Consider the following 26,502-nt stretch of genomic DNA (forward strand, 5'->3'; position numbering starts at 1 on the left):
TATTTTCCTACCTACACCGCCTATCGACTCGTTGACCCGCCTCACTGACATATGTAAATCCGCCGCGGCTTGCTGCATACAGTGGAGTACGAGAAGACTCGTCCAGCGCCGGTGACCTCAGCGTAGCAAAGAACTGCGGGGAACCACGCTTTGCTTTTTCGTGTACTTGCTTTCGGCACTTCCTCGAATAGTCAGGTGCTCGACGGTGCATGCAGTCTGGATTCTTGTACTACCTCAACACTTTTTCCTACGATTTTTTTCATTGGTCGACAACCCCTCTTTTCGTGTCCGGCGGTGTCACCTTTACCATAACAGCAATCAAGTCGACGCAGTATGAGTTGTTTGTACATGGAATCAACCAGGAGTCAATGCAAACTAGGCCGATCACGGATTGATGGTCTGTTAGTGCGACCAAAACGGGTCCAAACTTTGGGGCTTTGACTAACAAATGCCGCGAAATGATCCTTTCGAAGGGGGTGTTACTGTTTGGATTGTCATGTGTGTGGCGGTGAAGTCCTTGCAGGTAGACGATTGCAAGCTAGCATCGATAGACTCTACCCTAACTCGGTCCACGAAAACGACTGACTAGGTGGCTCTGTATGCACGTCTACCGAACGCTCTTCCATCAACTCACGTACACCATGGACTCCTAGTTCCGGAAATAGCCGTAGAACGATCAACTCGACGATCTGAAAAATCAGATGCTTGTTAAGATATGTGTCGTCAAGACAGCTCAAAACTTCTTCGACATTCGCAAGTTGTACTTCGCGCTTCTCGGACGCAAAGAATTTCGCCGCTAGGCTCGGCGGTAACAAGGTAAGTATAGAGACGGCACAACGCTGCTTGATTTCCTTGACTTCGTCATCTGTCGGCAGCTGACGCGGGGGTCCGAGAGCGTTGTTTGGAAAGAGCGTAGCGCGGAGCGTTCGGAGAATGGCTGGTAAGAAGGTGGGGTTCAGAATGCGCCTGTGAATGAAGTTCGATAGAAACCTAGATTGATCAACAGTTAGCAAGTGAAACGCAAGGCTCAATGCGCAGTACGATCCTCAGTGGCATCATTGCAAGGCGCTTTGCAATGACACCTTCCGCGGAATGTGGTTAGCCAGAGCGCGTAAGGTAGCGCCATGATTGTTCTGTCCCTGCCTCCGTACGAAAATGCAGCTCGAATCATAGGCAGTCCTCGAATTTTGTTCCGTTAGCTTCGCGATCCAAGGGACTCAACCGGCAGCCACCAAACGGTACAGCGGGCCCGGATGCTTGCATGGAGATCTCGTGGTATGTAGGAAATGAGCTCCGGAATCTACGTAGACTCGGAATGGAGACCACTAGCCATCTTCGAACTTGTGAGCCGAGCCAAGCCAGTCAGCATGGGCATCATTCTTCGAGCACTCCGAACAAAGTGGATCGACGATGGCGATATCGAACCTCGTCAAATAAAGGACACCTTTAGAAAAGTGAGGCGTAATCCTGCGATCCTTGGTGGCATGATCAAGGTTTGCGACCAATGTCCTGTCTGGCGAAGCAACGGCCAGTCCCGAGCTGGGATAGAGTGGGGCAAATCAACCGGCGCGTAAGCGTCCGGAGTGGCTAGGCTCGCGATAAGGCGGCTTAAGCTACAGTCCTCATGTTGCGGTTTCAATATGGCTTGGGTTCTGCCCTATCATCTGGTGCAGCTACGGGCGGTCCAACTATAGTGCGCGCATCGTGACGCCGTTTTCAAGATGTTGGTTATGGGCAGGATTTCGCTGCCAAGCCCCTTGTGCGAAACGCTTCGATTTTGCCGCTCGGAACGGGTGCCGGGGCGTGCATGGAACGATGCGCCGCCCCGACAAGGATGCTAAAAGTGTGCCAGCCTGCGGGCCGTCGCATTCGCTGAAGCGAAGTCAAGTGACTGAAATCCTATGCGGGACTAAATGCACCTTGTGTTGCACTGTGCTCGGACCCTTGTATAGCTGGCCAACCAGAAGGGGATAAGGAATAATTGTCGCAACTCACCTATCCAATATACAGTCGGTGTCACCCACCTTGCCTGGGCCCGACAGTAGTCCCCATTGCAGCATTGAAATGCAGCCCGAAAGCCAAGGCATGCGAACACTCAATTGAGTGAGCTGCGCCATGCAGCTCCACAACTTCATGCTTACGACAGGCCGTTTCGTTCCAAACGGGCGCGTGGATGGCGATGTGTCCTTTGAAGAGACCTGTAATTGGTCCGATGCTTCGACATGTGAAGCCTCCTTGATCATAGACCTCGGGGGAAGAGATGATGATGTTGCCAAAGTCGAGACTACCGCGCGGAGCGCTGTAAACGCCAAAAGGATGTATTGGATAACGGTCCAGAAAAGCCCCGAGATAGACACTGACCTGGTCTTGTGATTGGGTGCAAGTGCATTTGCTGATCTGGTCTCCTCGTTTCGTGCCGACGACAAAAGGCCATATCGTTCCAAACGGGTCATCGATTGCCCTGAAATCGGGTCATCTGGTTGGTGAACCTCCTCTTTTGCAGCATCGGTCTGTAAAACCTTTGCTATGCTTGTGATACCTTCCCATAGCAGCCAGCCCTCACAGGCCTTGCCACTGATGCCATTTCCGAGGATCATTTCGGCAAATATCTCTGCTACTAGAGCACGAAGACAGCCATTTTCTAGATCCTCAGTGGGTAACAAAACCACCAGGACGCCCTGGACGAGCAATTGGCGCCAAGCGGATTCGTTTTCCCGTTGCTCAACAGTAGTCGACGGCACAGCATCGGTGGGAACAGGACTGAGCGCAGGGTGCGGGTGGATAGTGTGGTAAATTAGACGAGGGCTTGAGGCCAATGATTGTGATGACGACGCTTGCTGCTTCGCCAGGCGTATAGCTTCACGGTGTATAATTAGATAGGCATCACGATGAAGTTCAGGGGTTGCAGACACCTACACTTCAAGTGTGCTTCAAGCAACTCGGGAATCTCGTCTAGAAGCATCGCTTCCAGATCCACTTTGCGAAGGCGTTGCTCGAGACCTCTCGTGCAATGAGCGATGATTTGGAGCACTTCATTGACAAATACATGATCGGGCGTGATCTTTGAGTACCACGTCTGTACAAACTCTTTGATGATCACCGAGATGATACCGTAAAGCTGGAGATCAACCTCGTTCGAACTGGTAAGTGGTGGTAGTACTTCTTCAATAGGACGCGGCGTAGTACGGCCCCTCTCGCCGTTTCCTAGGAGCACATTGTGCGAACACAGAGTGCGACGAACAAATGCCGCAGTTGCTCTGTCCGAAGTAGTGTCAGACTGAAGCTTTGGTGTATCGGTTGTTCGTGTTGCGCCAGCCGTACGCGATTGATATGGCTGCTCGCTTCCATGATTCGACAATAGTGAGGCCTTGGGGCTTGCAGGTAGTTCGTCGGTTGCCCAATGTGTCGTCGCCATTATGTCCGAACTTCGTTCATGGTTACGACTATGTGCAGCCAGTTTGCACGTGATGGCGTGTCCAGAAGCGCGATTACGGGTGAGTGTTGCTGTGGGATGTAGTGAGTGCGAAGAGCGATGACGTGAATTCGCGGAAGGTGAGTTAACCCGGGGTTTTAGCGCGTTGTTTGTGCCCTTGCACGCCGTCCCCACCGAGTCTCCCACCACCAACCTTCTTTCGCGGGATAAGCTACGAGGACGCGCAAGATGTCTACGGAAGCATCCACAGGAGAAACTCCCGAGTGTGAGATTCACCGGTCCTAGCCATGAATGTAGCTGACCCCCAGCACAGCGGTGTACCTAGATGTCGAGACGCAGCTCAAAGACATTGTACAAAACTTATACAACCTGATAGTTCAATCATATGACCATCGTGGCAGTCCGACGCAGGAGGCTATGAAGCGTGAGATGTACGCCTGTCTATTCAATCCACCCAACAACCGTAAAAGCACTCGAAACTAATGCTCCCCAGCCAGTCGCTTATTCAGAACTTGGTGAAGCTATCTCGAACAGCGCCCGCGATCCATGTACTTATCCCGCCCGAAATCGTCATGTATGTCGAGGGCTCAAGAAACCCCGACATCTACAATCGCGAGTTTGTCGAGACAGTGCAGCGCATGAACCAAATGCTCAAGGGCCGCTCAGAAGCACTACAAGCGCTCCAAGCACAGATTGCACATCAGCTCCAAATCGCCATTCCGGAAATGAAAGACGACATCGAAAGAGCTGTCGAAGCGACCGGCGGAAAAGTCCCAATTACGGGAATCACACTTGATCCATGATCTACCCACGATACCGCGAACACGCCTGCGCAGATTCCCGAACAAAGAATACTAGTGGAGCTGCGGACCACCCAACGTGGTAGCCATGGATCTTAAAAATACAAATTGACGGCTTCGAGCCGCATGCTCTATAGGCCAGCAGGACGAGATTTCCGAAGAGTCGGAACTGGCAAACTCAGTCAAAACTGCCTATCCTCAACGACGTTGCCCTTAGCACCATTATGGTAGCGAATCACAAGGAACCTGCGTAATGATCCTCGAGGTCGTTTGCGCCAGATCTGATCTGAGCAGACATTTGCACCGTTCATGATCCGGGGATGGCAGCCAACACCCCCACAGCGTTGGCAGAGTCAATAATACGATAGAACCAGCAATTGGGTACAACTGTAATACTACAGCGGGTACTCATCTATGACAAAGCTCCCTTGCACGTTTCGACTCACACTTTCCTGCAATTCTGCGCCTGACCACCACACTGCTAACATGAAGACTCCTCACAATCATGATGGTACATTTCACGCTCTTACTAGTTTAAGTCTGTTCAGTTAACAAAAACTTCGTCATCACAAACATCTCAGCATCTGTGTTCTATCTGTTACCCAACAACTATCCTCTGACGGCACACGATCAACCCATATCGGTTAGTTCTTGTTTGCTTGCGAAGTCCTGTCCGCATTCGATATGTGGATCTTGCACGAAAGGTTTAGAAGATCTGATACACTTTTCGCTACGAGCTCTTACAACTCGAGTAGCTAGCGATCGATGATGAAAGACAGCAGGCCAGGCCAGCCGCGAAAATCCCATACTTTACCCCCATCATTTCCCAAACAGAGAAATCACACGTCCCAACCAACACCAAAGACCGTAAACAAAAATTGCTCGCATAAATGCATAAATAACATGACACAACACACTCGTCTCATCCCTCTAGGGCCCAGGATACCCAATCTCCTCCCTCCCATCGTCCACCACACGCCCATACTCCAGCAACAGCCGGAAAAACCACGCTTCAAAATCCACGTTCCGGAGCACTTTATCATGCCAAATCGTGCTGCGCTGCGCAATCTCCCTCGCCTTCCTCTCGCCCTCAGACTCGCCGTTCCCACTCTTACTCGGTTCCTCATTCCCGCCCTGCTTATTCTCATCGCCGCTAAACCACCTCACAAGATCGAGATGCTCGTCGCCGCGCAAGCTGAGCGGGATGTAGTGTACCCAAGGCTTGAGCCACTCGGTGTGCCATTCACGGAACACAGCCATCTTGTACGTGAGGCTGCGGCTCTTGAGGAAGCTGTAGAAGCGGCCGCTGAAGGCGTTGCCGTCCATGTCGAGCAGGTGTTTGAAGTACCAGGCGTCGCCGGCGTCGGCGCGGTCGGTGACGTGGAAGAATTCTTGTTGTGCGTCGCAGTCGCCTGGGTCGCATTGGCCGATGTGAGAGAAGTGCACGTCGATGAGATATTTGCGGCTGCGGCGGTCGATGTTGACGACTGTGTGCTTCTTGGAATTTTCGCTTTCTGGAACGACGATTTGCGCAGTGTCAGGGGCGTTGATGTGCTGTACTACGTGCTGGCGGTGTTGACGTCGCCAGCCGCCGTTGCGAGAGAAGCCACCGGTGGTGGAGCCGCGCCAGTAGAGGGCGTTGGTTTTGTTTTCCCAGGTAGTGTCGGTAGACTCGTCATACTTGACTTTTCCAATCCAGTACCATGGGCTGGGGTAGAGGATGTCCTGGAAGCTGGATATCTTGGATTGTGAGAAGATAGGAGTGAGTTCGTGAATGATGTTGAAGGCGTTGGGGCGTTCGAAGAAGCCAAACGTAGAAGAGAGCGAAGGTGATATGCAGATGTCAGAAAAGGCCGTCGTATTGTAGATGTACTGAAGTGGACCTGTTGCAAAGGCAGTGAGGTTGTCGGGTGCACCATCCTCGTAAGCCTGCGCAGGACTGTCGATGGGGCAAGAGAGGCGGGAATGGGTCCATGTCTGCTGATGGGAAAACCTATTGAAGTTGGAAACGTACGTTTCCGCAAACCGCTTACCATCGTTCATGTCCTCTGGCCGGCCGGAGAAGGTATTTCGTGGAGAGTCGGATCTCGCCACGCGTGGTAACACCTCATCTTGTGCTTTACTGACCATAGCTGCAAGGACACTGTCTGCTACTACGACCCGTGGTTCATCGTGAACGTTGAAGCCCAAGTCCATATCTGGCAGATACTTGACAAACTTTTCCAACATCCCAGTGGTCGCTTGTCGTTGCCACTCGTCGCCTTTCTCGATGTAGACCACGGCACCGTCACGAATCGCAACTCCGATCAAAGCGCTGTCTTCACCACCCAGCTCTCTGGTGATTCTTGAACGTATTGTTGCGGGTTTGATGGCCCAGAATGGTAATAGCATCTCGTTGATCATATCATATTCGTCAATCATGACTACGTCGTTGGCGCACGGCGAACTCGTACCACTTGTCAAAATGCGGTGGCGGTGTAATCCCGTACCTGCGGCGATACTCCTGAACAGCAGCAGCTAAAGACTTGGACTGACGATCCACGACTGTTTGGAAGTCTGTCTCTGCTGCATTGATCAATTGTGCAGCTGGGTGACCATTGCTGAGATCGAGTGGTATAGGCTCGAACGGCGAAGATGGAGTGGTGGTAGGTAAGGACGAAGGAGCATTCGCCAGCTTCTGAGGTTGCACTCCAGAGGCATATTGGAATAGTAGTGTTCCAACCAAGAATGCCGAAACGCCAAAAATGACACGCTTGACTGTACGCGTTGAGCTCCGCGCGTCTATGAACGTAGCGACAGATGAGTCATTACTCGAGAACAAGAAAGAAGTCAAACCGAAGATGGTTGCGAATACTATGCTGATGAAAGAGATCGAAAAGTGTATTTTGGCGAGTATGAAAGCAGATATGATGTGAAGAGATGTATGTACAGCTCCATGCTGAGAAAGCTGCAGACAGTCAGAACGAGTATTGACGGGATCAAATCAAGGTATGGCTCAAGATACATCCTGCTCAAGCAGAAGTTGCGAAGCAAGTTGACTTACTAAAATGAACATCAATGTATTAGTCATAACATTCACGGGCACCATCCATGCGATTCGCTGCAGGATGGCAGAATCATGTCCCTTCGTCCAGTGTTGTTGATGTTTCCTTGAAGGCGGCTCTCGGTAGATGTTGTAGATGGACGGTTCCATGGACATGGAAGCCAAGACACAAATCATGGCTAGAGTAGCGGACGCGTCCCGTAGAACACTCAATTGTGAAACGGCGGGAGTTGTCCTATTGCGGCCACGCCCAGTCTGAGTGCCAGTCCCGTGCATGGGTTCATATAAACCGCTTGTATCGTCATCTTCGACGCCTCTGGTGGCCCTCTCGAGCAGTACGAATCCGACTGCTGTGAAGATGGCACTACTCAGCCCAAGCACGATGGTAGCAGGTAAGGTATAGGCAAGAAGCGCAGTCGTAGCAGACCCCGTGATGAGGAACAAGAAGACAGACGAATAGTTCTGTAATTGCGGGTCGGTGTCGCTGGCCTCTTTCGCGGCATCGTCGTGAGAATCGTGGGTAGGTAGCGAGGCGAGCTTGGGAAGGATCCCGTTTGTGAGTAGGACGACAAGGAGGGGCAGTAGACCCTTGAACAGAGTAAGCACATAGCTTCCAGTCGGTCATGTTGCTGCGTACCTTTGTGCTCCATGTCCCTCGCTTGTCGCATGCGACTCTATCGCAGATGTGAGCGAATGCAAGACATGCGCCTGCGAGTCCGCTTATCTTCCTCCTCTTGGTGCTGACACCCGACCATATCCCCGCCTTGAAAGCAGTGGCCAGCCATATTACGAGCCAAGAGACAGCCGTTATGAGGAGCGCATGCTGGATCGGCTGGTGAATGTTCGTGACGGTTGCGAAGATGGTGAAGACGAGCGGGGCTAGGAGGGTGTGGTGTTTGTACGCATTTTCCAGAACGAGGGAAGCGGCCGGGTGCATTGGTGGAGGCGGGAGGCTAGCGCTCGTCGGAGGGCATCGAGTCTGTCTTGTGATATGGGGGATGTCTAGGAAAGTGGAGGAGGCATCGCGAGTCTGAGGCGCGGAAGGAGCCGCGCCGATCTTCATGCAGGGAAATCGCGAGTCTGACGCGATGGCAGCCCTCGCACTACAACGCCACCATCACCATTACCACAGTGACGTATCGCATCATCTGTCGGTAACATTTCTGCCCTTGTTACAGCTGCAGGAGGAACATCGATCTAGCATCTCAGAGGAACTTTATAAAATCGTGGAATTGCATGCATCTCGACCTTTCGAACCCCACAGCGCTATTCACGCTGAACGTTGTGATGACCGGGCTGGTATCCTGAAACTTGTTTCCGGGGCGAATAAGACGAACAGCTGTGGACATGAATCATCCTTCATCAGAGTTCGATGATGCGTGGAGAGAGCATCAGCACCACCCCGTACTAGCAGAAAGAAGTTCGACACTGATGTCTTGACTCTCATGAGAGGTAGGCCAATCCAAGCTAACCGCATCACCGTTACGATTGGACCCAATTCGAAGGAGTCCTCGTGGCAAAATCTTGCATCGGGTGTCGGATTGCGCTACATTCAGCATCTCACAATTTCCTCGTTATGTGACGACACCGAGAAGGGAAGGAGATTGGAAACTCTGGTGACCGGAACATTGACTGCGACATTAAGGAGAAACCAATTGCTCTCGTTCACGTCAGTCGGTTTTACCAAGCGAGAGCGTACACTGATAGCGCGATAGCTCAGGACCTCCGGCGATGTGGAAAGGAAGCATCTCCATGAAGCACGTCATTTCCTTGATCGAGACTCAGGGACGCATTCAAACGCTCAGCCTGCCTGGACTGGAAGCGTCGTCTAGCATCCGTCTCCGGGATTATTTCCAGCCAAGTCAAGTGTTCTCCCGTATCCATGAACTGAACATTGCGCTGTCACACGATCAAACTTGCGATCGAGAAATCTACGAGATCGTTAAGAAGTCCCCGAATCTTCGGGAATTGCACATTCGTTTCTCACGGGATACCGCTGACGCAGCATCTCAGGCTGTTAGGGTCCGTATCAACGCATCTATGAATCGGAAAAGGCTGCACTCCACAGTAACGCGCTTGACTCTACATGGGACGACATTTAGTAGCCCCAACGCCATTGAATTTCCAGCTCTACGTGCTCTGGCCGTGATCGATTGCGACTTTGAAGGTTTATTTTTCATTAATCTGGACCCAAAAGCGTTTCCTCAGCTTATAGCATTGATGGTCAAAACGCATGGCACGGTCGACTCCGTTACTCTACGTGTGTTTATGCGTGGATTGAAAGGCTTGCGAGAGCTCATCGTTGAGGGAGTGGGATCCTGGTTTAGTGATTGTTCGGAGATCACTAAACACGGGCGGACTCTTCAACTACTATCTTTATGGAATTTGCAGGACACGTGCTCTTTCTCGGCAGTTGAGAACGAAGCAGAAGATGCTCTCGGAGCCCTCCCTGCTCTTCGGCATCTGAGCCTCTTCGTGGCAGATGTGTTCAGTAATTACTCTGGAATGCATCTTGGATTCAACTGCAGAACTTACGGCTCAATCCTTGTACGTTACTCATGCCGATAATGGGATGGACATAAGCTTACAAGTTCAGGATATCTTCGCCGGCTACAGCCATTTGCAGACACTAGGACTTCGCTGAGTCCTTCATCTCACTGAGACGCCTTGGGCCCGTGAAGATCAAAATTTCGCCCATGTTGACCAAGGCGCACTTTCTGAAGAATCTCTCGGTCGGGATACCATTACTAGAGTCCGTGATGGCCTTGACATCTATAAACCGACGGACAGTTTAGAGTACTTATCTGTCACAGCCACGTGCCGGCTCTATCCCGGTAGGCTCAAGCACGACTCTACTTTCCACCGCAAAGATTCGACAAGTTTCAAGAAGCACATGTTCTCACTGAAGCCAAAAGTGACTTTCGGGGAGACGTCCGAAATGAAAAAGCAGATGCTGGACGAGTACAGTGGCGATGGCTACTATTTCCTCGAGGAATACATTGATGGCACGATGGAAAAGAGCCAAGTGTATCTCACCAACCGTTCATGATCTGACACACCAGCCCTAGCGATATTTGCTGAGCGGTGGGTGGTCAACTCAGAAGATTTCGATTAACCTGGACATCGCAGATGCGGATAACATAGACTTATAGAGCATTAGAGCTAATCATGCTATGATATACCATGCTACTTCATACCAGCGTTCTTTGATGCCTTGGAATACTTCTGCTTGTTGCGACCAAGTAGGAAGAACACTGCTGCGGCAACGAATTATTGTTGCGCCGAGTGCTAGTCCTTCTGGGGGACTGCTCCGCGGACCAAGAAGTTTGAAAGGCTTGAGGATAGCCTAGACACATGCCATTACTGTTTCATTTTCGCGACAGGGTGGTAGAGGGATCCCGACTCTTACATCGCAGGAAAGGTAGAATGGGCTGACCTCGTATTTCCACATCTTAAGACTTGTTTACAAGCTCGTCCGACATCAATCCATACTCTTCTTGTAATTTACCGGATCAAAAAAAGTTGTGAGATTAATCCTATGCCAAACTTGGTTCATTTCTATTCATGGGAAATTGTAGCCATTGTTCTGTATGCCCAATTGATCATGCAACTCAAGAGTCTGATGCATGTCAGGTTCATCTTCAGTCCATTAAAGCATCCTGTCACTTTGATGATCTCCATCGCGATCTACCTCTTACAACACCGCAGATCATCTGTCGTCATACCATCCCATCACCCACCTCGCATGCCGAACATGTCCGCGTCTCCCTTTGCATACCACATCTCCCAACCACGAGCATCGTCCCCTTGTTTCAGAAACATATATGTACACAATACCAAAATTGTCTAAAAAGCCTCTCTGCCAATGTTCCCATTTTCCTCCTTTTCTTCTTTCACACCAATGGTTGATGTTGCTGAAGTTACAAGTTTAACGCGAAACAACGAAAGATCGCCAATATCGACACAACGACGCGACGCGCCATGGCCGGCATCCCCACCAAAATGATGCTCCCGGTGTGTTTACTCGAAACAAGGCAAACTGCATATCTTTGAAAGCAGTCGGTCAGCCTCGCACGCGTTTTACATCATGGGTGGGTTTTTCGTCCACCAACAACGCGTTTTTCCCCCAGCTGTTCTGCGCTCGAGTTGATAAAGCTTGCACGCACCACTCCCACCCGCCATTCCAACCCTCAGCGGAAAGGAAAAAAAAAGACTCTGCACCACAACACACATCTGCCAGACAAGGAGGTGGTACGCGCCGCAACGACGACGACAACGACAACGACAACGACGATCCAATGACATGCCTTGCATTGAAGCCCCCGTCCGTCCCCACCGAGGGTTCGAAGCTTTGGGCAAGATCGACATCAAGGATTAATCCTTCGCATCACCTGGGGTACTTAAAGATTCTTCACCTCCCTTTGCTTTGTAAACCCCTTCCCTTCTCGTCCCTTCTCCCACGCTCTGCGTTCTACTTGGTGATTTTGCTTCCCTCACGTCGGTATCGTGTCGTCTGTCTGCCTAGTCTCCCCTTAGCCCGTCGGAAAGATAAGTTACGCACGTATGACATGCGAGCATCACATGCGCCCAGTACCTGCAAACAGCATCCGCGGAAGACCTGCCCATTCGTCGCGAAAGGTCGGCGTCAGGTAGGATGACTGCAGAATGAGGTAGGTTAGACGGGACAAAGACATATTTAGGGTTTGGTGGTTCGGTCCTTTTAAGGGTTGGTCTTATCAACTCGCGATGCCCTCCATTGTTTTCTGCTTCTCTGCTCTGGTCATTGTTCTTCACGTTTTGAGCATCACGAGCGGTGCATGAAGAAATAGGTGGCTCGAAAGATTGGTATTAACTTCTCGATCCTTGATTCACATTCAAACGTCCACATCTCTGTCTCTCCCTCGCCCCCTCCTCGTCCAGCAATATATACGGGTGTGTAGCCAAACGAAAAAAGGTCCCCAAGGCAGCATTATCCAATGCCCTCACCTCACCCTCCAGAGGAAAACAAAAATGTCGAGTCGTAGTTATACCGTGGTTTAATGGTTGGGGTAGGCGTAGGCGGGCAAAATGTGAAGAATAAGGGAAAAGAAGAAAACTCCGGTTTGATATGGTTTAAATGCCAGGGCTCTCGACGCATTTAACCTAGTCCCCCGGATTCGAAGCTTCAACCTCAAGAGCACAACGTGGCGTGGAGGCCCTCTCATCGGTGCTTGCGGATGCGACGGGGAAGAGACCAGGGACAGGTGGATGTCTGCGGAGATGGGGATCGCTAAATGGCAAGGTGCGGTTTGTGGTACAGGCCGGGAGAACAGCAGGTGGAAAAGAAAAATCCATGTATGGACACGCTGGGACGTGAGGAAGCGAAGTCGCCTACTCCTCCATCCTCCCAAAGAAGGCATCGTCGTCCTCATCGATGCGGCCGCGGCTGCGCGAGTTTGACTGACGGTAGTCTTCCTCGTCGGCGAAGTTATCGTCGTCCATGTCAACGTCCTTGCTCTCGCTGTGGTAGCGATAGCTGTTGCGCATACTCGACTGCTGGGGCGTTACGGTGGTGTTGCCCGACAGAGACTGGCCTTGGTTAAATTCAAGGAACTTGGCAGGCAGCGGGGGCACGGGTGGCACATCGGCAGGGAGGCCTGAGGGACCCGACTTGGGCGTGCCGTAAGAGCAGCTCAGCAAGCCGACGGCGGCAGCAAGGTCAGCGTGGTCATTGCCATCATCGTGGTAGGAGCCGGCAACAGACGTGCCTGATGTTGTGGGACGGTCAGACACGTTGCTCCACTGGCGGTAGTGGTGGCCGTTTCCGTTGTCGGAAAAGACGGCAGACTGGTAGGACTGGCTGTAAGCCGAGCTGTTGCCGGAGTATCGCTTGATGGAGCGGTGGCCGAAATGAGAATGCGGGTAGGAGCCTACGGCATGATCCTCGATTTGCGGGGGCGGGGTAGTTTCAGTGGAGCTCACTTCGTCGCGCAGGTCGGATGAGCCCGAGGCCGGGGGCGATACGGACGAGTGGTCACTATCGCCGGCATCGCTCTCCTTGTTCATGGCAACGAGGACCGACGCGGCCTCGAGCAGCTGCACCTGCTGGTGCTTGGAGATGAGCAGCTTAGATGTGTATTGCCATTCCGGCGTGTGCTCCCAACTAGATCAAAAGTCAACACAGAACATATCGTGGCGCATGGTGGCGTAGGGCTGTAGTTAGACACGGTTCAAGAGAGGAAAGGGCATTCGTCATGAGGTGTGAAAGTGTGTGGGCGGACAGTGCTAGGCTAAGGGGTACTGACAGGTGCTTCGTCAGACAGCTGCTGTGCTTGTAGCCTTTCCCACATTTTTCACATCTCAGATCGCTACCACTTGCGCGCTTGCCGTCGCCCTTGGACAGACGTGAGCCCTCGCTCGCGCGGCGGTTCCGCGACTTGGAGTTGCCCTTCTCGTGCTCGGGCATAGACGCCAGCGTAGGACCGTCGGTGATGGCTTCGCTGTGCACCGCTGGGTTGTAGCTGCCGGGGCGGAACGGCGAGCCATTGCCAGGCATGCTCGACGCCATCTCGGGGTGCAGTGCCAGCGCGGGGCCCCGGAACTGCGACGCAGGCTTGGAGAGGCGCCGCGAGCTGCTGCTGCTACTGCTGCTGCCCTCGAGCGGCGCGCCTATTGTGCCCTTGGCGGCGGCAGCCATAGCCGCGACGTTGCTGGCCGCCGTCGAGCTCATGCTCTTTCTGCGGGTGACGCGATGCGCCGGGTTTATGGTGCCGGTGGAGAGCGAGTGTGGCCGCGACTTGGGCAGCGAGCCGGCTACGCTGCCAGAGTGACGGTGTTGGGTGTTGGGCCGGACAGTAATCGGTTCCTGGATCGCGGGAGCTGTCAGCGCCAATTGACATGTGCAAGTGCCGGGCAGGCCATGTACGTACCTTGAGGACAGTCATGGTGCCAAAAGTGACAAGTGACCAAAAGTGAGCAGCCTCGCCAAAAAAAGTGCTTTGTTCTCAGCAGTGTCAGTCAGCGACGCAGGCAGGCGGAGGGTTGCACAGCTTGCGAGGTGACGGAGGGCGTGGTGGGATAAAGCGAGATGCGGCTGATCGGGATCCGAGGGCGATGCAGGGCAGGGCAGGGAGGTGGTGTCGAGAGCAAAGGTTATATTATTGAAGCGTTTGTGTGCAAGGCCAGGCGCGTTTGCTAGACAGTCACGGTTCACCTAGGCAGGTACGAGCGGCGCTCCTTCCAAAAAATAAGTGTGGACAGGTATTGGAATGCGATAGGATGGACCCCACTTCGGAGTGTGCGGCCGTGCTCGTGGTGATCTGGGACGTTACACGCGGAGCGCCTGCAATATGCGGCCGATGCTTGAGGTTTCAGACGGGGGCTATGGCGGCCAGCAGCACAGATCAGAGGCCAGGGCGCAAGTGTGAGAGATGCGTTACGGTTGCAAGCAGCAAGCAATTGCAGCGCTGCAACTTTTTATTATTCGGGGCCCAGGCAGGCTGGCACGCGGCCCTGGGGTCAGCCGGACGCAGCGACAGCCCCAGCCATGGCGCCAGCGTGATCACTGATAAGTCGTCCACCCCGGCGAGCTCCCCTCACCAGGTACCGCCTGCGTCGTGGCTGAGGGCTGCGGCAATAACAAGGCCGTCCGTCCATGGTCGCTCCAACTTTGACGTCTTTCAACTTTCTGGAAGAGGCCGTGCTGCTTCGTGAGGCGACAGCTACGCGGCCTCTCCCTGACATGGCGAATTGCATGTTTCAGTCCTCGATGCGCCCTCTTGGTCGCCCAGCCAGCATTTCGGCCTCAGGCTGCTGCCACCGAATCCAGGGACGCTTTCTGTGCGTGTTCCTGGCGCGGCGCGAATTCATGCAGCATCGAGGGACCAGCTCTAGCGGCGCAGCCTCCCCTCTCGCAAGGCGTGATTCGAGCGTCGTCTGAAGTCGATAGAGGCCAGCGCCGGATTCGGATGCGCCGCCGATCTGCGCTGCCACCGTCCATCGCTTGGGCCAGTTCGCGCGGATCAAGGCCATGGGGAACTGAGCGCTTGTTCGACTTGGCCGCTGACTAACCCGCACCATCGCTGCCGTGGCTGGGAGAGCGCTACACAGCATCACCGCGTGCTGAACAGCTGTTCGCCGCGCCTTTTCCCATCGTGACGCCTCTGTGTGCATTCTCGCTGTCGAGTCCGGCGATGCGCCCAACACCCGTCTCACCCAGGCGGTTCTGACAGCGAGACACTGGGCTTGGCGCCATCGGGCGATCTGTCTCGCGCAATTGTCTGTGCATAATGAACAGTCGCTCCAATGTGCGCTCGCAGCGGCCGCCTCCCCATCCGTCATTCGCTGGGCGGGGTCGCTGAGCGCTGTGGTGACCCTCCGCGGCATGAGACGACACCTGATGTCTGCCGTGGAAAAGCCGTTCCTTGCTGCAAGTCATGGCTGGGCCTTTGATGGACACCGATCGGCGCGGTCGAGATCGCGTGGCCGCCGCGGGCCGTCAACTTGTTTGCGACGACGGAATTGCATTTGCGATGGCCAGCCTGTTTGGTGCGACATGGCGTTCTGCAACATTGACATTGGAACTCTACCTTCACCGCCAGCGCAAGGCGGTTTGTAGGTAGCGGTGGGCGAGTCGTGCGTAGCTGTAGCGAGCGATGAATCGGTACCAGAGTACTTAGTTTCGATATCGCTGTCCTGATGCAGGTGCGTGAGGGGTTCCAATCTGCGCCTTCCCCTTCGGGATTCCCAGAGATGTGGACGACAGACCCTTGGCCCAGGCTACACCACGCCACAATCACCAATCTCCCATGGCAGAGAATACCATCTCGTCTCGACTGACGTGTGCTGCTTCGGAACCCCTCGTATGCCCAACTTTTTCCCATCTTCCCCCGCTTCCTCGCTGCACGTGCTGACAGCTGGCATCGCCCCATGGACCATGGAACACATCCGCATGATCCACTTTTGCTTCTAGTCCAAACATTTCGCCGGCGCTGCCAGTTTCCAACCCCACAAAGTGACGTCAGGCTGCGGCCAAAAGTTCCCACTCTGTGATTTGAGAAAATAAAAATTCCCGCGCTTACTCAAGGCTCTCGTAACATCGTCGGCCAGTTGCTCCGCGCCGTCAACGTGTATAGATGACGTTGGCCCTTTCTGTGGAGCGTGACGTGATTCGGGCATTTGGGCCGTTGACATGTGTAGACTATGCATTGCTAGAGAATGCACCCTGGTCACTGTAGTCGACTCGGTCATGTACAATCACACCACCTTGGCGTACATGAAATGGGACTCGCTCACCGGTCAGCCATGGTCATTTCGTCAAGGCCATGCTATTCCGGTACCTATGTACCACCTTCCCAGGGTTTCGTTTTAGTCGTCACGTGCAAAGACTACGACATCCATGGATAACCTTGAAATCGCATCACAATCCGGGCCTTTACACAACCTTACACCTTGGCGAACTTTCGGACCGGCTGTCAGATACGTCTGCTATACTCTTTCTGCAAGGCGCAGCGCCCGAACTTTATCGGGACAGAATTCCATCGTCGATTGCTAATTCTCGAGATTTGTGCCGTCGATGTTCAGGAATTTTCATGGTGTAGGGCCCGACTGTTCGGCTACTATCTGACCGACTTTTTTTATTCGTCCTTCCTTTCTCCATACTCGGTCATCTCTCAATGTCTGCGAGATTTTCCGAACCAGTGAACGTCGCGTGCCAAGTTACCAACAACTCACATTGGTACAAAATAATTTCCCTCCATTTCTCAATGTCCAGTCGTATTCCTGTTCTTTTTATGCCCTGGGTAGACTGAGCGCAAGACGTTCTACGATTTTTTTTTACACAGAGGCTGTACCTCCCACAATCTAATTTCCCATGAAGTTAGTGCGCTAACATTGTCACGTCTCCGTGCTTTTGGTATCCAACATGAGGCGATAGATGACTCCCATGCAGTGGGTGAATGCTTGCATATTCGTGAGGCGTACTGGTTGCGAGGCTGCAAGCGACCTCAGCGTCTTCTACGAACCACCACGTCTTTATACGTCCAGATGAACAGCTCGGCCAGAAAGTCTAAGTATCTAGAGTTTGACGTCGAGACTTCCGTAGTTGTCTGATGTCAAGTCCTGAATCTTGCGCAGCTCTTGCATTCTTTCGGATCAACTCGGTTCTATGATTCCATCCAGACCAGACCATCTCGTGAAGGCGCAGAGATCATCTTAGAAGTTTGTCGGAGCAAAGACGCTGTATAATCGTCTGCAACAGTAGGCAGCGCAAAATCGAGCTTACCCGATATGGCCGCGTCACGTGTGACAACTTCGTCACTCCGCTTGGCGCCATTCGGTTGAGCATCTGCCTGCAACGACACAGTTTCTACACCCGCAACACATCGCTATACGATCACTATACCTCTTCCTCAAGCTCAACCGTCCCCAGCACTAGCTACCACCACCTCCGATCGCAAACCGCGCCCCCACATCCACATCATCGCAATGGCGGACGGATCCGCGCAACCGAAACCGAGCAGCAGCGTGAAGCTGGTCTTGCTCGGCGAAGCAGCAGTCGGAAAGGTATATCGCACGGGCAGACACATCGCTGAGCTCAGAAAGCTAATCTTATCGCAGTCGTCGCTCGTTATGCGCTTCGTCAACAACGACTTTCAAGAAAACAAGGAACCCACAATTGGAGGTATGCAATGTCTGATCCGGAATCATGTCTTACTGGCGAGACACATCCATGCCTTCGCCAGATCTATGCTGACTCACTCTGACAGCCGCATTCCTCACACAGAAATGCAACCTGCCAACCCGAACTATCAAGTTTGAGATCTGGGACACGGCGGGTCAAGAGCGCTTCGCGTCCCTTGCGCCCATGTACTACCGCAACGCCCAGGCCGCGCTCGTCGTCTACGATATCACTAAACCCTCGTCCCTCACAAAAGCCCAGCACTGGGTCGCCGAGCTACATCGCCAAGCCTCGCCCGGCATCGTCATCGCGCTCGTTGGAAACAAGTCTGATCTGGCAACTGCTGGTGGAGAAGATGTCACTGAAGACGCAGACGATGCGCCGGCAGCTGAGGGTGAGGATGCCACGGAAGAAGACGGCGCTGACGCACGGAGAGTACCCGTCAAGACTGCAAAGGCATATGCCGAAGAGGAGAGCCTGCTGTTCTTCGAGACCAGCGCAAAGACCGGACAGAACGTCGCAGAAGTCTTTACAGCGATTGCGAATGCAATTCCAGAGACCAGCTTGAAAGGCCCACGAGGCGTCGGTGGCCAGACAAACCTCGGCAGGCAAGAGGACGCGCGAGTGAATCTTGGCAGTGCCCGTACAGAGGGCGCAAAGGAGGGTTGCGCATGCTGAGACTAGTTTGGTGCAGGTACATGCAGTTTTCTGAACATATGAATATGGATTTTCGAGCGAGCTTCCTTTGTTGAGGCGTTGCATGCGGTTAGTTTCCATCGTCAATACCAGTTAATCTCTGATGTTTAATCGTTACATTTGCGTTCACCATGTTCCGCAGTCATCTTGTCATGCAAGCACCACTCTGTCACAGTCTACTTCCCAAATTGTTCACCGAAGTACACCTCGCCGACGTTGGAATGCACAGCCCGGCTGTGGCTTGATGTGCCATTGTCAATTCCCGTATCGGAACATCACGAGCCTAACCACGTTATTACCATCAGCTCGCTATTGGTCGGCCCCTCTTCAACACCAACCACATGCGACAAGGGTAAGCGAATGCAAAAGAGAGATGAAATGTTTCTTCACAAATCCCACATGCGCAAACGCGTAGGAAATCGGATTTGGCAGAGCTGGAGAGGGTGCCGGTGTTGGACTCGTGTTGCTGGACTACTTCCATATCGCTGCACGGTTGTGACGTGGCTGAGAGGTGCAGTCAATAACCTGTCAGCCTTGCGCTAAAGCACGCTGCAGGTGGCTTGTGTTGTGTAGTCAAAGGCGAGAGTCAGACTTGAGCCAAACGTCTTAAAGTCGACTGCATGGCTTGATTCAAGCGCAAATCATTGAACAACTTGCACACCAAATTATCAATTCGCGCGTCTTCATCACATCAACCTCCCGACACCGCGTTCCCACACTCACAATGAGTAACTTCTCAAGTCCGTCTCCCTCCCCAAACCTTCCCCCGAACCCTCTAACACTCCAAAGCCGATTGCATCTCAACACCCCCAATACCCTCCCTCCTCGCAAACATAACCGCCTGCCAACTCGCCTCCAACACATCTTTCTGCTACCCGCCCAACGGCACGCGCATCTGCGTCTCCAACACCATCAACTCATTCCCGTTCTATTTCCCGCGCTCCTTCTACGGCAACGACTCCAAAATCTCCCTCGGCTACACGCTCAGCACATCCATCACTCCACGGCTCAACAACACAGGAAACACGACGCTTCTCGTTGGCGAGAGCTTATACACCACATTCGGGCTGAACATCCCCGGCGTACGCAATGAAAAAACGCTAGCGGTAGTCATGCGCGCAAAGGCGCCGGGCGTGAGCGAAGCAGAAGTCTACGCAGGCCCGACAGTGGTGCTCGTCAAGACTGCAGAATTCCCCAGCGCGACGGCGACATCGAGACCGAAATCCGACGATGATGACGATGAAGACGCATTGACTGGACTGACGGGTGGGGAGATGGCGGGCATCATCGTAGGCGTCATCGTGGGCATCATCGCGCTGGTCACGGTTTGTTGCTGTTATGGATGCTGCGGGTGTTGTGGGGGGAGGAAGAGGGCGGGGAGGGTGATGGGGAGTGAGGAGAGGGAGAGGGTTGTTAAGGAAGGGGTCGAGTTAATGGAGCAGGGTGGGGCGAGGGGGATGCGTGTGGAGGCGCCTGTTTTGGCGGGACCCGGGTGGGATGAGATTGAGCGGGTGGAAGCGGAAAGGGCGAGGGTAGATGAGGAGGTTGTGAGGGATTACATTGATCCGCCGCCGGCGTATAAGTCTTGAGATAGCAACTCCTCATTGGCCGGATTTTGTCCTCGACTTCTTTCATGGATTCCCACCACCGCGACCTCTTATATGTTGCAACGGCATGCAAGCATTGCCTCGAGACGAGTTGCTCTTCGTCAATACGCTCACGATGTATTCCATTTTTGCGGCTGCATTACTTACTATGGCTGACTGTCTGCTCCAGACCGACTCTTAATCATCGACCGGCTCTGCATCACTTGCAGAACCCCAATCTTCTCAAGCAGAGAGGACCTCGAACGCTTTGTGCTGGACAACTCTGTCTACATTCTTTGGGAACGTCGAACACCAATGAAAGTAATGTAATCCAGAGCGCGCACAAAATTGTTGTCAAAATACCTAGTACCATCAGTCCTTCTTCAAACCTACCTTCCCAGTCCGGCGCAAGCCCACGATAGATATGAGAATGCACAACACCATCGAGGCGAACATTGCCCAGAAGCTCGCCCGATACCCCCGCAGCATGTCGCTAGCATTACCCGAAGTCGCACCTTCCGAACTCAAGTCTCCCATCACTCCCAGAGCAACAACTTGACACACGCCAACACCCAAGCTTGTGCCAAACTGAGATGCGGTACTGAATACCGCACCCGCCAGCGCTTGCGTCTCCTTCGAGAAGTTATCGCTCACGATGATGAGGCCGACCGTGAAGAGCACGTTTATGCCCAGGGGAGAGAGTATTTGCGCCCAGAGCTCAAGGTAGTAGTACTTCCAGCTCGGATCGACCAGCGCCATCATGAGCGGGGCCGGCGCACAGAGCAGCGAGGATACAACAATAGTCCAGCCGGCAGGTAGTCGATCGACGAAGATGCCCATGCTTAGGTTGATTAATACGCCGATGACGAGGTTGGGGAGGAGGTATAGGGATGCGATAAGCGGGGAGTGGTTTTGCACTTCTTGGAAGTACAGGCTGCAGAAGATTGACATTGAGTTCATTGCACCGTAGGACAGTGCGACGAGTGCGCATATGCTGGAGAACGGCAGGTTCCAGAGCGAGTTGGGGATCAGGGCGGATTGTCCGTGGGTTTCGCGGTATCGCATCCACACGGGGAATGCGATGAATAGCACAAGGCTGATGGCGAGGAGGGAGGCTGTGGACGCGGATCGGATTGTTGTCAAGTCGGCGCTAACCATTCTGTATCATGTTAGTCTTGAGTTTGGAACGGCCATGAGCACTTACGCAAAGACGTATGACAACAACGCCAATCCGCTACCAGCAATAATCCCTCCAACCCAATCGACCTCTGTCCACAGCTTCTTCGTCAGATCGTGCTTTGACAAACTCTCGGCCTCACCTTTCATCTTCGGTAAATAGATCCACGAAAGGACCGCATTCACTAAGATCCCAGCTCCACACAGATAGAACCCAGACCTCCACCCAATCCTCTCAATCATGATACCACTCAGCACCATGCCAAACGAAAATCCCAATGGCTGGCTCAATCCCAGACAGCTGAATCCCACATTCCTCGCCCTACCCGCCGGCACCGCGTTCGCGATAATCGAAACACTTGCGGGGATATGCATGGCAAGTGCTAGGCCCTGAAAAGCGCGAAATACGACGAGCTGGATGCCGGTTTGTGCGAATCCACAGGCCAAGATACTTGTTCCGAGTATAAACATGCCGCAGATTTCGACGCGTCGCGGGCCAATAATGTCAGCGACGGATCCAGCGATCAGTAGGGCGGCGCCGCATGTGAGACTTTAGACTGAGGCGGGCCAGAGGTATAAAGAGCGTTGGAGTGAGATAGAAGACGCGATTATCGGGAGACCGACGGTGATGATGCCGGATGTGAAACTACCGAAGAAATTCACGAGGGAGGGTTGCAGGATTGTCATGGTTAGTTGGAGTTTGGATAGAGACTGGAATTCCGATATTGGGTCTGAGGGCATGTTGAGCGGAGTGATGGTTTCGTGGTTGGAGTGCTCGGAGGCGGGTTTGGGACCTGATGGAAGTGGCTGGAGCTCGATCGCTTCGATGGTCATGGTTGAAGACATTTTTACGGCCGTTCTTCGTTTCGAAATTTTAGAATGGATCTATGTGAGATTGAGAATGGATGAGTACATCTCTGGATGAAGGATTGAGGCTAGACACGAAGGAGTAAGAATAAGGCCGATGAGGCAGCAATATGCACTATGTGATATGCATAAGACGCTTTTGATTGCATCCGAGTATGTCGTTGCATAGCATGTATCACAACGATGCACTGCATGAAAACAAAAAAGAGTATTGATGATCAAGAACAGCCCATGGAGATGCTGGAATGTCAACACAGCTTTTAGTGCGTCATCATGATTGGTCGCAAACCCCTCACCCCACCACGAACCTTTCGCCCTTACCCTTTCCGTGCCTACCCAGGCTTGCTCATACACTGTCAGGCACACATACTGACTCATTCTCGCATCACTCACTTTGAACGAATTGCGACGAAAACCAAAGCAAGCTCGCGTCCTTCTAAAAGGTCTACATCACCCCCACTAGCAAAATTTCAAGCAAACAATTCTTCTCCAGAGCCTTGAAAGAGATGGCACGAGGTGGTCGTGGCGGCGGTAGCCGCAATCCAGCAAACCAATCTAGAGAAGTGCAAGTTTCAAAAAAGATTAGCTGGTTGCTAAGGCATGGTGCCGGTTCGGAAGGACTGAAGTTGGGCAAGGGAGGATATGTCAATGTGCAAGACGCAGTAAGTTTGCCCCCGGTTCAAGACGACGAGTTACATCTATACTACATGTGGCAATCGAACTAAATACACGCATAAGAAGTCCGCTCATTGGACACCCTGTAAGATTAATTCGAATCTAACAACTTCCAGCTCAACACGCGCGCACTGAAGGGATTGAACATCACGTTTCCGGAACTTCGCGACGCTGTAGTCAACAATGAGAAAAAGCGCTTCTCGATGATCCTAGCCGCTTCACAAGATCAGTCAAAGTCAGAAGAGGACGCAGCACAGCTAGAGGATCTCGCTAATGAGACTCTCGAAACCATCACAGAGTCAGACAACCCAGCAGACTACCTCATCCGCGCAAATCAAGGGCACTCCATTAAAGTAGATGTGGAAGGTCTTCTAACTCCAGTCACAGTCGAAGCAGGTAATGTACCCGACACCGTGGTCCATGGAACCGACGAGCCTGCATGGCGCTTGATCTTGAAGAGCGGTGGTTTGAGGAGAATGGGACGCAATCATATTCACTTTGCTTCCGGTCTGCCCGCTGGCTTCAAGTCGCTTGCTATCGACACCGCTTCGACTGAGGAGAAAGAAGCCGCACCAGTCATCTCGGGTATGCGTAAGAACTCAAGCATCCTTGTATATATCGACATACAAGCTGCGCTAGCTGCGAATATCAAGTTCTACATCAGCGAGAACGGTGTGATCTTGACAGAAGGAAACGAGGAGGGGTTCTTGTCATATGAGTTCTTCAAGCGGGTAGAGAGCCGGAAGAAGGATGGAGGTGTGTTGATGAGCGATGGCAAGCTGCCGGAAGGTGTCGTGGTAGATGTTGAGGAGTGGAAAAAGGAAGTTGGTGATGGTCGGGGCAAAAGAGGTGGACGTGGAGGGAGGGGAGGTAGAGGTGGCGGTCGTGGCGGAGGTAAAGCGAGGGCCAACGATGATTCGCGAGATCTACTTGCAGATGAGACAGCGTAGGTGCGCTTCTGAGCAGAGAGGATGAAAAAGGTACGGCATACCGCATGAGCTGGGGAAACTCTCATGTCTGGCCACTTTGGCGCCGACAGATACCAAAGAGGTTGCATTGAGCGACCAAAATGAACACAACATCGAGAACAATATGCCTATTCTAGGATATAGAAATATGTGAATATCCCCACAAGGCCGCAGGTTACCACATGCTAGCGAGAGTGAACAGAGAAAGTGCAAAGAGCCATTGCAACAGCCTGAAGCTACCTCAGTATCATCAGGTCCCGGATTCTACGACAAGTTCCTTTGTATAACTTCGGGCTATCAAATAGGCTGCGCTGCCGCTGCATCCTGGTCGCTTTCCTTGTAAATCAATCAGCAGCAAATTATTCTTAAACCTAAGTGACCTCACCCATACCATCTTTGGAGACTTTGCAGCCAGGACCTCCTCTTGACCTACTTTTCACCGCACTTATTTCGCCTGTGGTGCAGTATCCTACATCAATGTATTAGCTCATATGCATCTAGCTCTCTTCTCCCGCAAAATCTTACCAAATAAACCTGATAGAAGCTCATCCTAATCTTCCCATCTTCATTAACCAACTTCGCTCTCGCCGCCCAGTCCACCTCCTTCTCGCCCCCATCTTTCAGTCCATACTTGACCGTGCCGTACAGCATCACCTCATCAGAGTACGAGCCAAACGGAAAAATCTTGATGGGGTTGTGCGAGCGCGACGATACTTTTTCCCACATGGATTTGCGCAGAGCGAGGATTTCTAGAGTCGTGTTAGGGTTGTTGAGAAACTAGGTTCGGGCGGGTTACCATCATGTCCTTCGACTTTCTTACTCGCCATAATCAGCGTTGCATCGTCTGTGAAGTACTTTGCATAATGTTCATGGGCATCTGGTGTGTCGGACGTGGCGTAGAAGTCTTGGAAGAAGGTTTTGAAGTTCGGATCGAGGTCCAGCTTTGGTGTTTCGAAGTGGTATTGGCTCATGTCGATGGTGTCGTGCTAACGTTTGGATATTCCTAGCTGTTGTTGATGGGTACTTGAGTATGCTATGTTATCTCACAAGATGTTGGATGTTACAAGGACTGACGTAACGGCGCGCTATGGTAAGGCTGTCGGATGTGGGAAGCGATGGTGTGATGCGGGGGAATTCGGCGGTGGTAATCAAAACCATGCAATGGTCCTTTACAATTATGTCCGTTGGTCTGATGGAAGTCAAAACCTATTTGCTCCTAGACTAGATAGCAATACTTGAAAGCATTAGACAAAGTGTTTCTTGCAAGTATTGTCCTTGAGTTTATGTTTGGTAAGGTGAGATGCAACCGCACTTCGAGATAATGCACGAATCTTGACTTGCGATGTCACTAGCAATCAGTGGCATACTGAACGCTCTAGAATTAGATGCCTCGATGAGTTTATACTCAAGTTAAGTGTTCAGACGCATTCAGATCTCTTGTGTGTCTTGTGCTAACTACCCTGCCTCATCTCAAAGTGGGGTAAGCTAAGCAACCCAAATTTTCGATGTCCCGCCACCATCAAGGCCTATGAAGCTCCGATATCGAACAGGGAGCATTTCTTTAGCCCAATCTCCTCACATGCTGCCAGAACGCAATTTGTGTTACTGTAACGCCCGAAAATCTGCGCTCAATATAAAGGTATAAACTGGCAGTCTTCCCATCAAATATCAGCCTGGTTAGCGTAAGTTTCAACCTCCTCAATCACTTCCAACACAACCTAACATCAATCCAGTCAATCGGTAGAGCGTGAGACTCTTAGTTTCACTTTCTCAGAAAGCGATTGATCCAATCTCAAGGTTGCGGGTTCGACCCCCGCGTCGGGCTTAGTGTCTTTTTTTTGCTTTTTATGCTTTTTTGTTCCCAATGTTTACACTACCACGTCAACCTCTGCCTACTCGCACGACTGGCACGCTGCAACTCGACCAGTTTTATGAATATCTGATCCCATAGTCTATCTTTATTGATATGGATCTAGCTGAATTAGCTTCTGACGTTTTCCACTGGCGCACGTTCTTGTCGTTCTTTTTTCACTTATCAAATACCGCCTCACATCCGTCGCGTCTCGATCGAACCGTGACATCCTCTTTCGTGACATCAGTGTTCAAACGTTCACAGGACGCAACATGGCTGCTTTGTTACGGTTTCTGCCGCTGGAAGGCAATAATATAGACAAGACTAACCTCGCGACTAATGAATCGACAGTCCGTTTTGCAGGATCAAGGTAGCACACAAGGAGAGATAGTTTTTGACAAGCTCAAATAGCATGCCACAAACTCCAAGTCGCTCTCCATGAGCTCCCAAGGCCTTCAGCTCCCCAAGCTCCCCATAGCCCCCAAGCACCAAGCACCACCGGAAAGTTGACTTGGAATACAAATAGAGACAGTATTCACTCTTCAGCGTCAATACACCCTGGATGTCCTAGACCTTGAAGACAAGGCTTCAAACCTGCTGCGCACATCTTGCACGAAGGCACAAAATGTCGCCGTAAACAAAACCCTGCAGGCCCTTACAGCTCAGGCTAATCGTGGTATCATGGGCGCCACCGTACCGGTAGCATAAGCTAGTGTCGTGTCACTGAAGCGCCTGCGAGATGGGCAGCT

The 26,502-nt window shown here is 52.4% G+C and overlaps 15 protein-coding genes across 15 annotated transcripts; 7 read left to right on the top strand and 8 right to left on the bottom strand.

Annotated features, from left to right (window-relative positions):
• Window positions 1–441: 441 nt before the first annotated feature.
• Window positions 442–1,126, bottom strand: SNOG_11813 (hypothetical protein; the record flags this gene model as incomplete). Its single annotated transcript, XM_001801998.1, has 3 exons — window positions 442–585; window positions 639–990; window positions 1,083–1,126. The coding sequence occupies 3 exons, from the start codon at window positions 1,124–1,126 to the stop codon at window positions 442–444; spliced, it is 540 nt and encodes a 179-aa protein (XP_001802050.1).
• An 865-nt stretch (window positions 1,127–1,991) lies between these two features.
• Window positions 1,992–3,415, bottom strand: SNOG_11814 (hypothetical protein; the record flags this gene model as incomplete). The annotated part of the gene is made up of 2 exons (XM_001801999.1): window positions 1,992–2,857; window positions 2,917–3,415. 2 exons carry the CDS (start codon window positions 3,413–3,415, stop codon window positions 1,992–1,994), a joined length of 1,365 nt encoding a protein of 454 aa, XP_001802051.1.
• A 590-nt stretch (window positions 3,416–4,005) lies between these two features.
• Window positions 4,006–4,236, top strand: SNOG_11815 (hypothetical protein; the record flags this gene model as incomplete). Its single annotated transcript, XM_001802000.1, has 1 exon — window positions 4,006–4,236. One exon carries the CDS (start codon window positions 4,006–4,008, stop codon window positions 4,234–4,236), a length of 231 nt encoding a protein of 76 aa, XP_001802052.1.
• Window positions 4,237–5,163: 927 nt separating this feature from the next.
• On the bottom strand, window positions 5,164–6,654 carry SNOG_11816 (hypothetical protein; the record flags this gene model as incomplete). Its single annotated transcript, XM_001802001.1, has 2 exons — window positions 5,164–6,226; window positions 6,248–6,654. 2 exons carry the CDS (start codon window positions 6,652–6,654, stop codon window positions 5,164–5,166), a joined length of 1,470 nt encoding a protein of 489 aa, XP_001802053.1.
• Window positions 6,655–10,442: 3,788 nt separating this feature from the next.
• SNOG_11817 (hypothetical protein) lies at window positions 10,443–10,727 on the bottom strand (the record flags this gene model as incomplete). Its single annotated transcript, XM_001802002.1, has 2 exons — window positions 10,443–10,622; window positions 10,686–10,727. 2 exons carry the CDS (start codon window positions 10,725–10,727, stop codon window positions 10,443–10,445), a joined length of 222 nt encoding a protein of 73 aa, XP_001802054.1.
• A 530-nt stretch (window positions 10,728–11,257) lies between these two features.
• On the top strand, window positions 11,258–11,654 carry SNOG_11818 (hypothetical protein; the record flags this gene model as incomplete). Its single annotated transcript, XM_001802003.1, has 2 exons — window positions 11,258–11,290; window positions 11,517–11,654. The coding sequence occupies 2 exons, from the start codon at window positions 11,258–11,260 to the stop codon at window positions 11,652–11,654; spliced, it is 171 nt and encodes a 56-aa protein (XP_001802055.1).
• A 992-nt stretch (window positions 11,655–12,646) lies between these two features.
• On the bottom strand, window positions 12,647–14,199 carry SNOG_11819 (hypothetical protein; the record flags this gene model as incomplete). Its single annotated transcript, XM_001802004.1, has 3 exons — window positions 12,647–13,418; window positions 13,561–14,134; window positions 14,181–14,199. The coding sequence occupies 3 exons, from the start codon at window positions 14,197–14,199 to the stop codon at window positions 12,647–12,649; spliced, it is 1,365 nt and encodes a 454-aa protein (XP_001802056.1).
• Window positions 14,200–15,013: 814 nt separating this feature from the next.
• Window positions 15,014–15,286, bottom strand: SNOG_11820 (hypothetical protein; the record flags this gene model as incomplete). Its single annotated transcript, XM_001802005.1, has 1 exon — window positions 15,014–15,286. The coding sequence occupies one exon, from the start codon at window positions 15,284–15,286 to the stop codon at window positions 15,014–15,016; it is 273 nt and encodes a 90-aa protein (XP_001802057.1).
• A 404-nt stretch (window positions 15,287–15,690) lies between these two features.
• Window positions 15,691–16,093, top strand: SNOG_11821 (hypothetical protein; the record flags this gene model as incomplete). Its single annotated transcript, XM_001802006.1, has 2 exons — window positions 15,691–15,864; window positions 15,959–16,093. 2 exons carry the CDS (start codon window positions 15,691–15,693, stop codon window positions 16,091–16,093), a joined length of 309 nt encoding a protein of 102 aa, XP_001802058.1.
• Window positions 16,094–17,740: 1,647 nt separating this feature from the next.
• On the top strand, window positions 17,741–18,745 carry SNOG_11822 (hypothetical protein; the record flags this gene model as incomplete). Its single annotated transcript, XM_001802007.1, has 2 exons — window positions 17,741–17,936; window positions 18,022–18,745. The coding sequence occupies 2 exons, from the start codon at window positions 17,741–17,743 to the stop codon at window positions 18,609–18,611; spliced, it is 786 nt and encodes a 261-aa protein (XP_001802059.1). The 3' UTR covers window positions 18,612–18,745.
• A 608-nt stretch (window positions 18,746–19,353) lies between these two features.
• SNOG_11823 (hypothetical protein) lies at window positions 19,354–20,218 on the top strand (the record flags this gene model as incomplete). Its single annotated transcript, XM_001802008.1, has 2 exons — window positions 19,354–19,369; window positions 19,419–20,218. 2 exons carry the CDS (start codon window positions 19,354–19,356, stop codon window positions 20,216–20,218), a joined length of 816 nt encoding a protein of 271 aa, XP_001802060.1.
• Window positions 20,219–20,587: 369 nt separating this feature from the next.
• SNOG_11824 (hypothetical protein) lies at window positions 20,588–22,237 on the bottom strand (the record flags this gene model as incomplete). The annotated part of the gene is made up of 3 exons (XM_001802009.1): window positions 20,588–21,374; window positions 21,420–21,941; window positions 21,996–22,237. The coding sequence occupies 3 exons, from the start codon at window positions 22,235–22,237 to the stop codon at window positions 20,588–20,590; spliced, it is 1,551 nt and encodes a 516-aa protein (XP_001802061.1).
• A 527-nt stretch (window positions 22,238–22,764) lies between these two features.
• Window positions 22,765–23,883, top strand: SNOG_11825 (hypothetical protein; the record flags this gene model as incomplete). The annotated part of the gene is made up of 2 exons (XM_001802010.1): window positions 22,765–22,920; window positions 23,050–23,883. The coding sequence occupies 2 exons, from the start codon at window positions 22,765–22,767 to the stop codon at window positions 23,881–23,883; spliced, it is 990 nt and encodes a 329-aa protein (XP_001802062.1).
• A 463-nt stretch (window positions 23,884–24,346) lies between these two features.
• On the bottom strand, window positions 24,347–24,872 carry SNOG_11826 (hypothetical protein; the record flags this gene model as incomplete). The annotated part of the gene is made up of 3 exons (XM_001802011.1): window positions 24,347–24,370; window positions 24,427–24,650; window positions 24,722–24,872. The coding sequence occupies 3 exons, from the start codon at window positions 24,870–24,872 to the stop codon at window positions 24,347–24,349; spliced, it is 399 nt and encodes a 132-aa protein (XP_001802063.1).
• A 1,153-nt stretch (window positions 24,873–26,025) lies between these two features.
• On the top strand, window positions 26,026–26,461 carry SNOG_11827 (hypothetical protein; the record flags this gene model as incomplete). The annotated part of the gene is made up of 3 exons (XM_001802012.1): window positions 26,026–26,103; window positions 26,165–26,258; window positions 26,286–26,461. The coding sequence occupies 3 exons, from the start codon at window positions 26,026–26,028 to the stop codon at window positions 26,459–26,461; spliced, it is 348 nt and encodes a 115-aa protein (XP_001802064.1).
• Window positions 26,462–26,502: the final 41 nt, after the last annotated feature.

The sequence above is a fragment of the Parastagonospora nodorum genome (assembly GCF_000146915.1).
Source record: "Parastagonospora nodorum SN15 chromosome Unknown scaffold_20, whole genome shotgun sequence".
Lineage (NCBI taxonomy): Eukaryota > Fungi > Ascomycota > Dothideomycetes > Pleosporales > Phaeosphaeriaceae > Parastagonospora > Parastagonospora nodorum.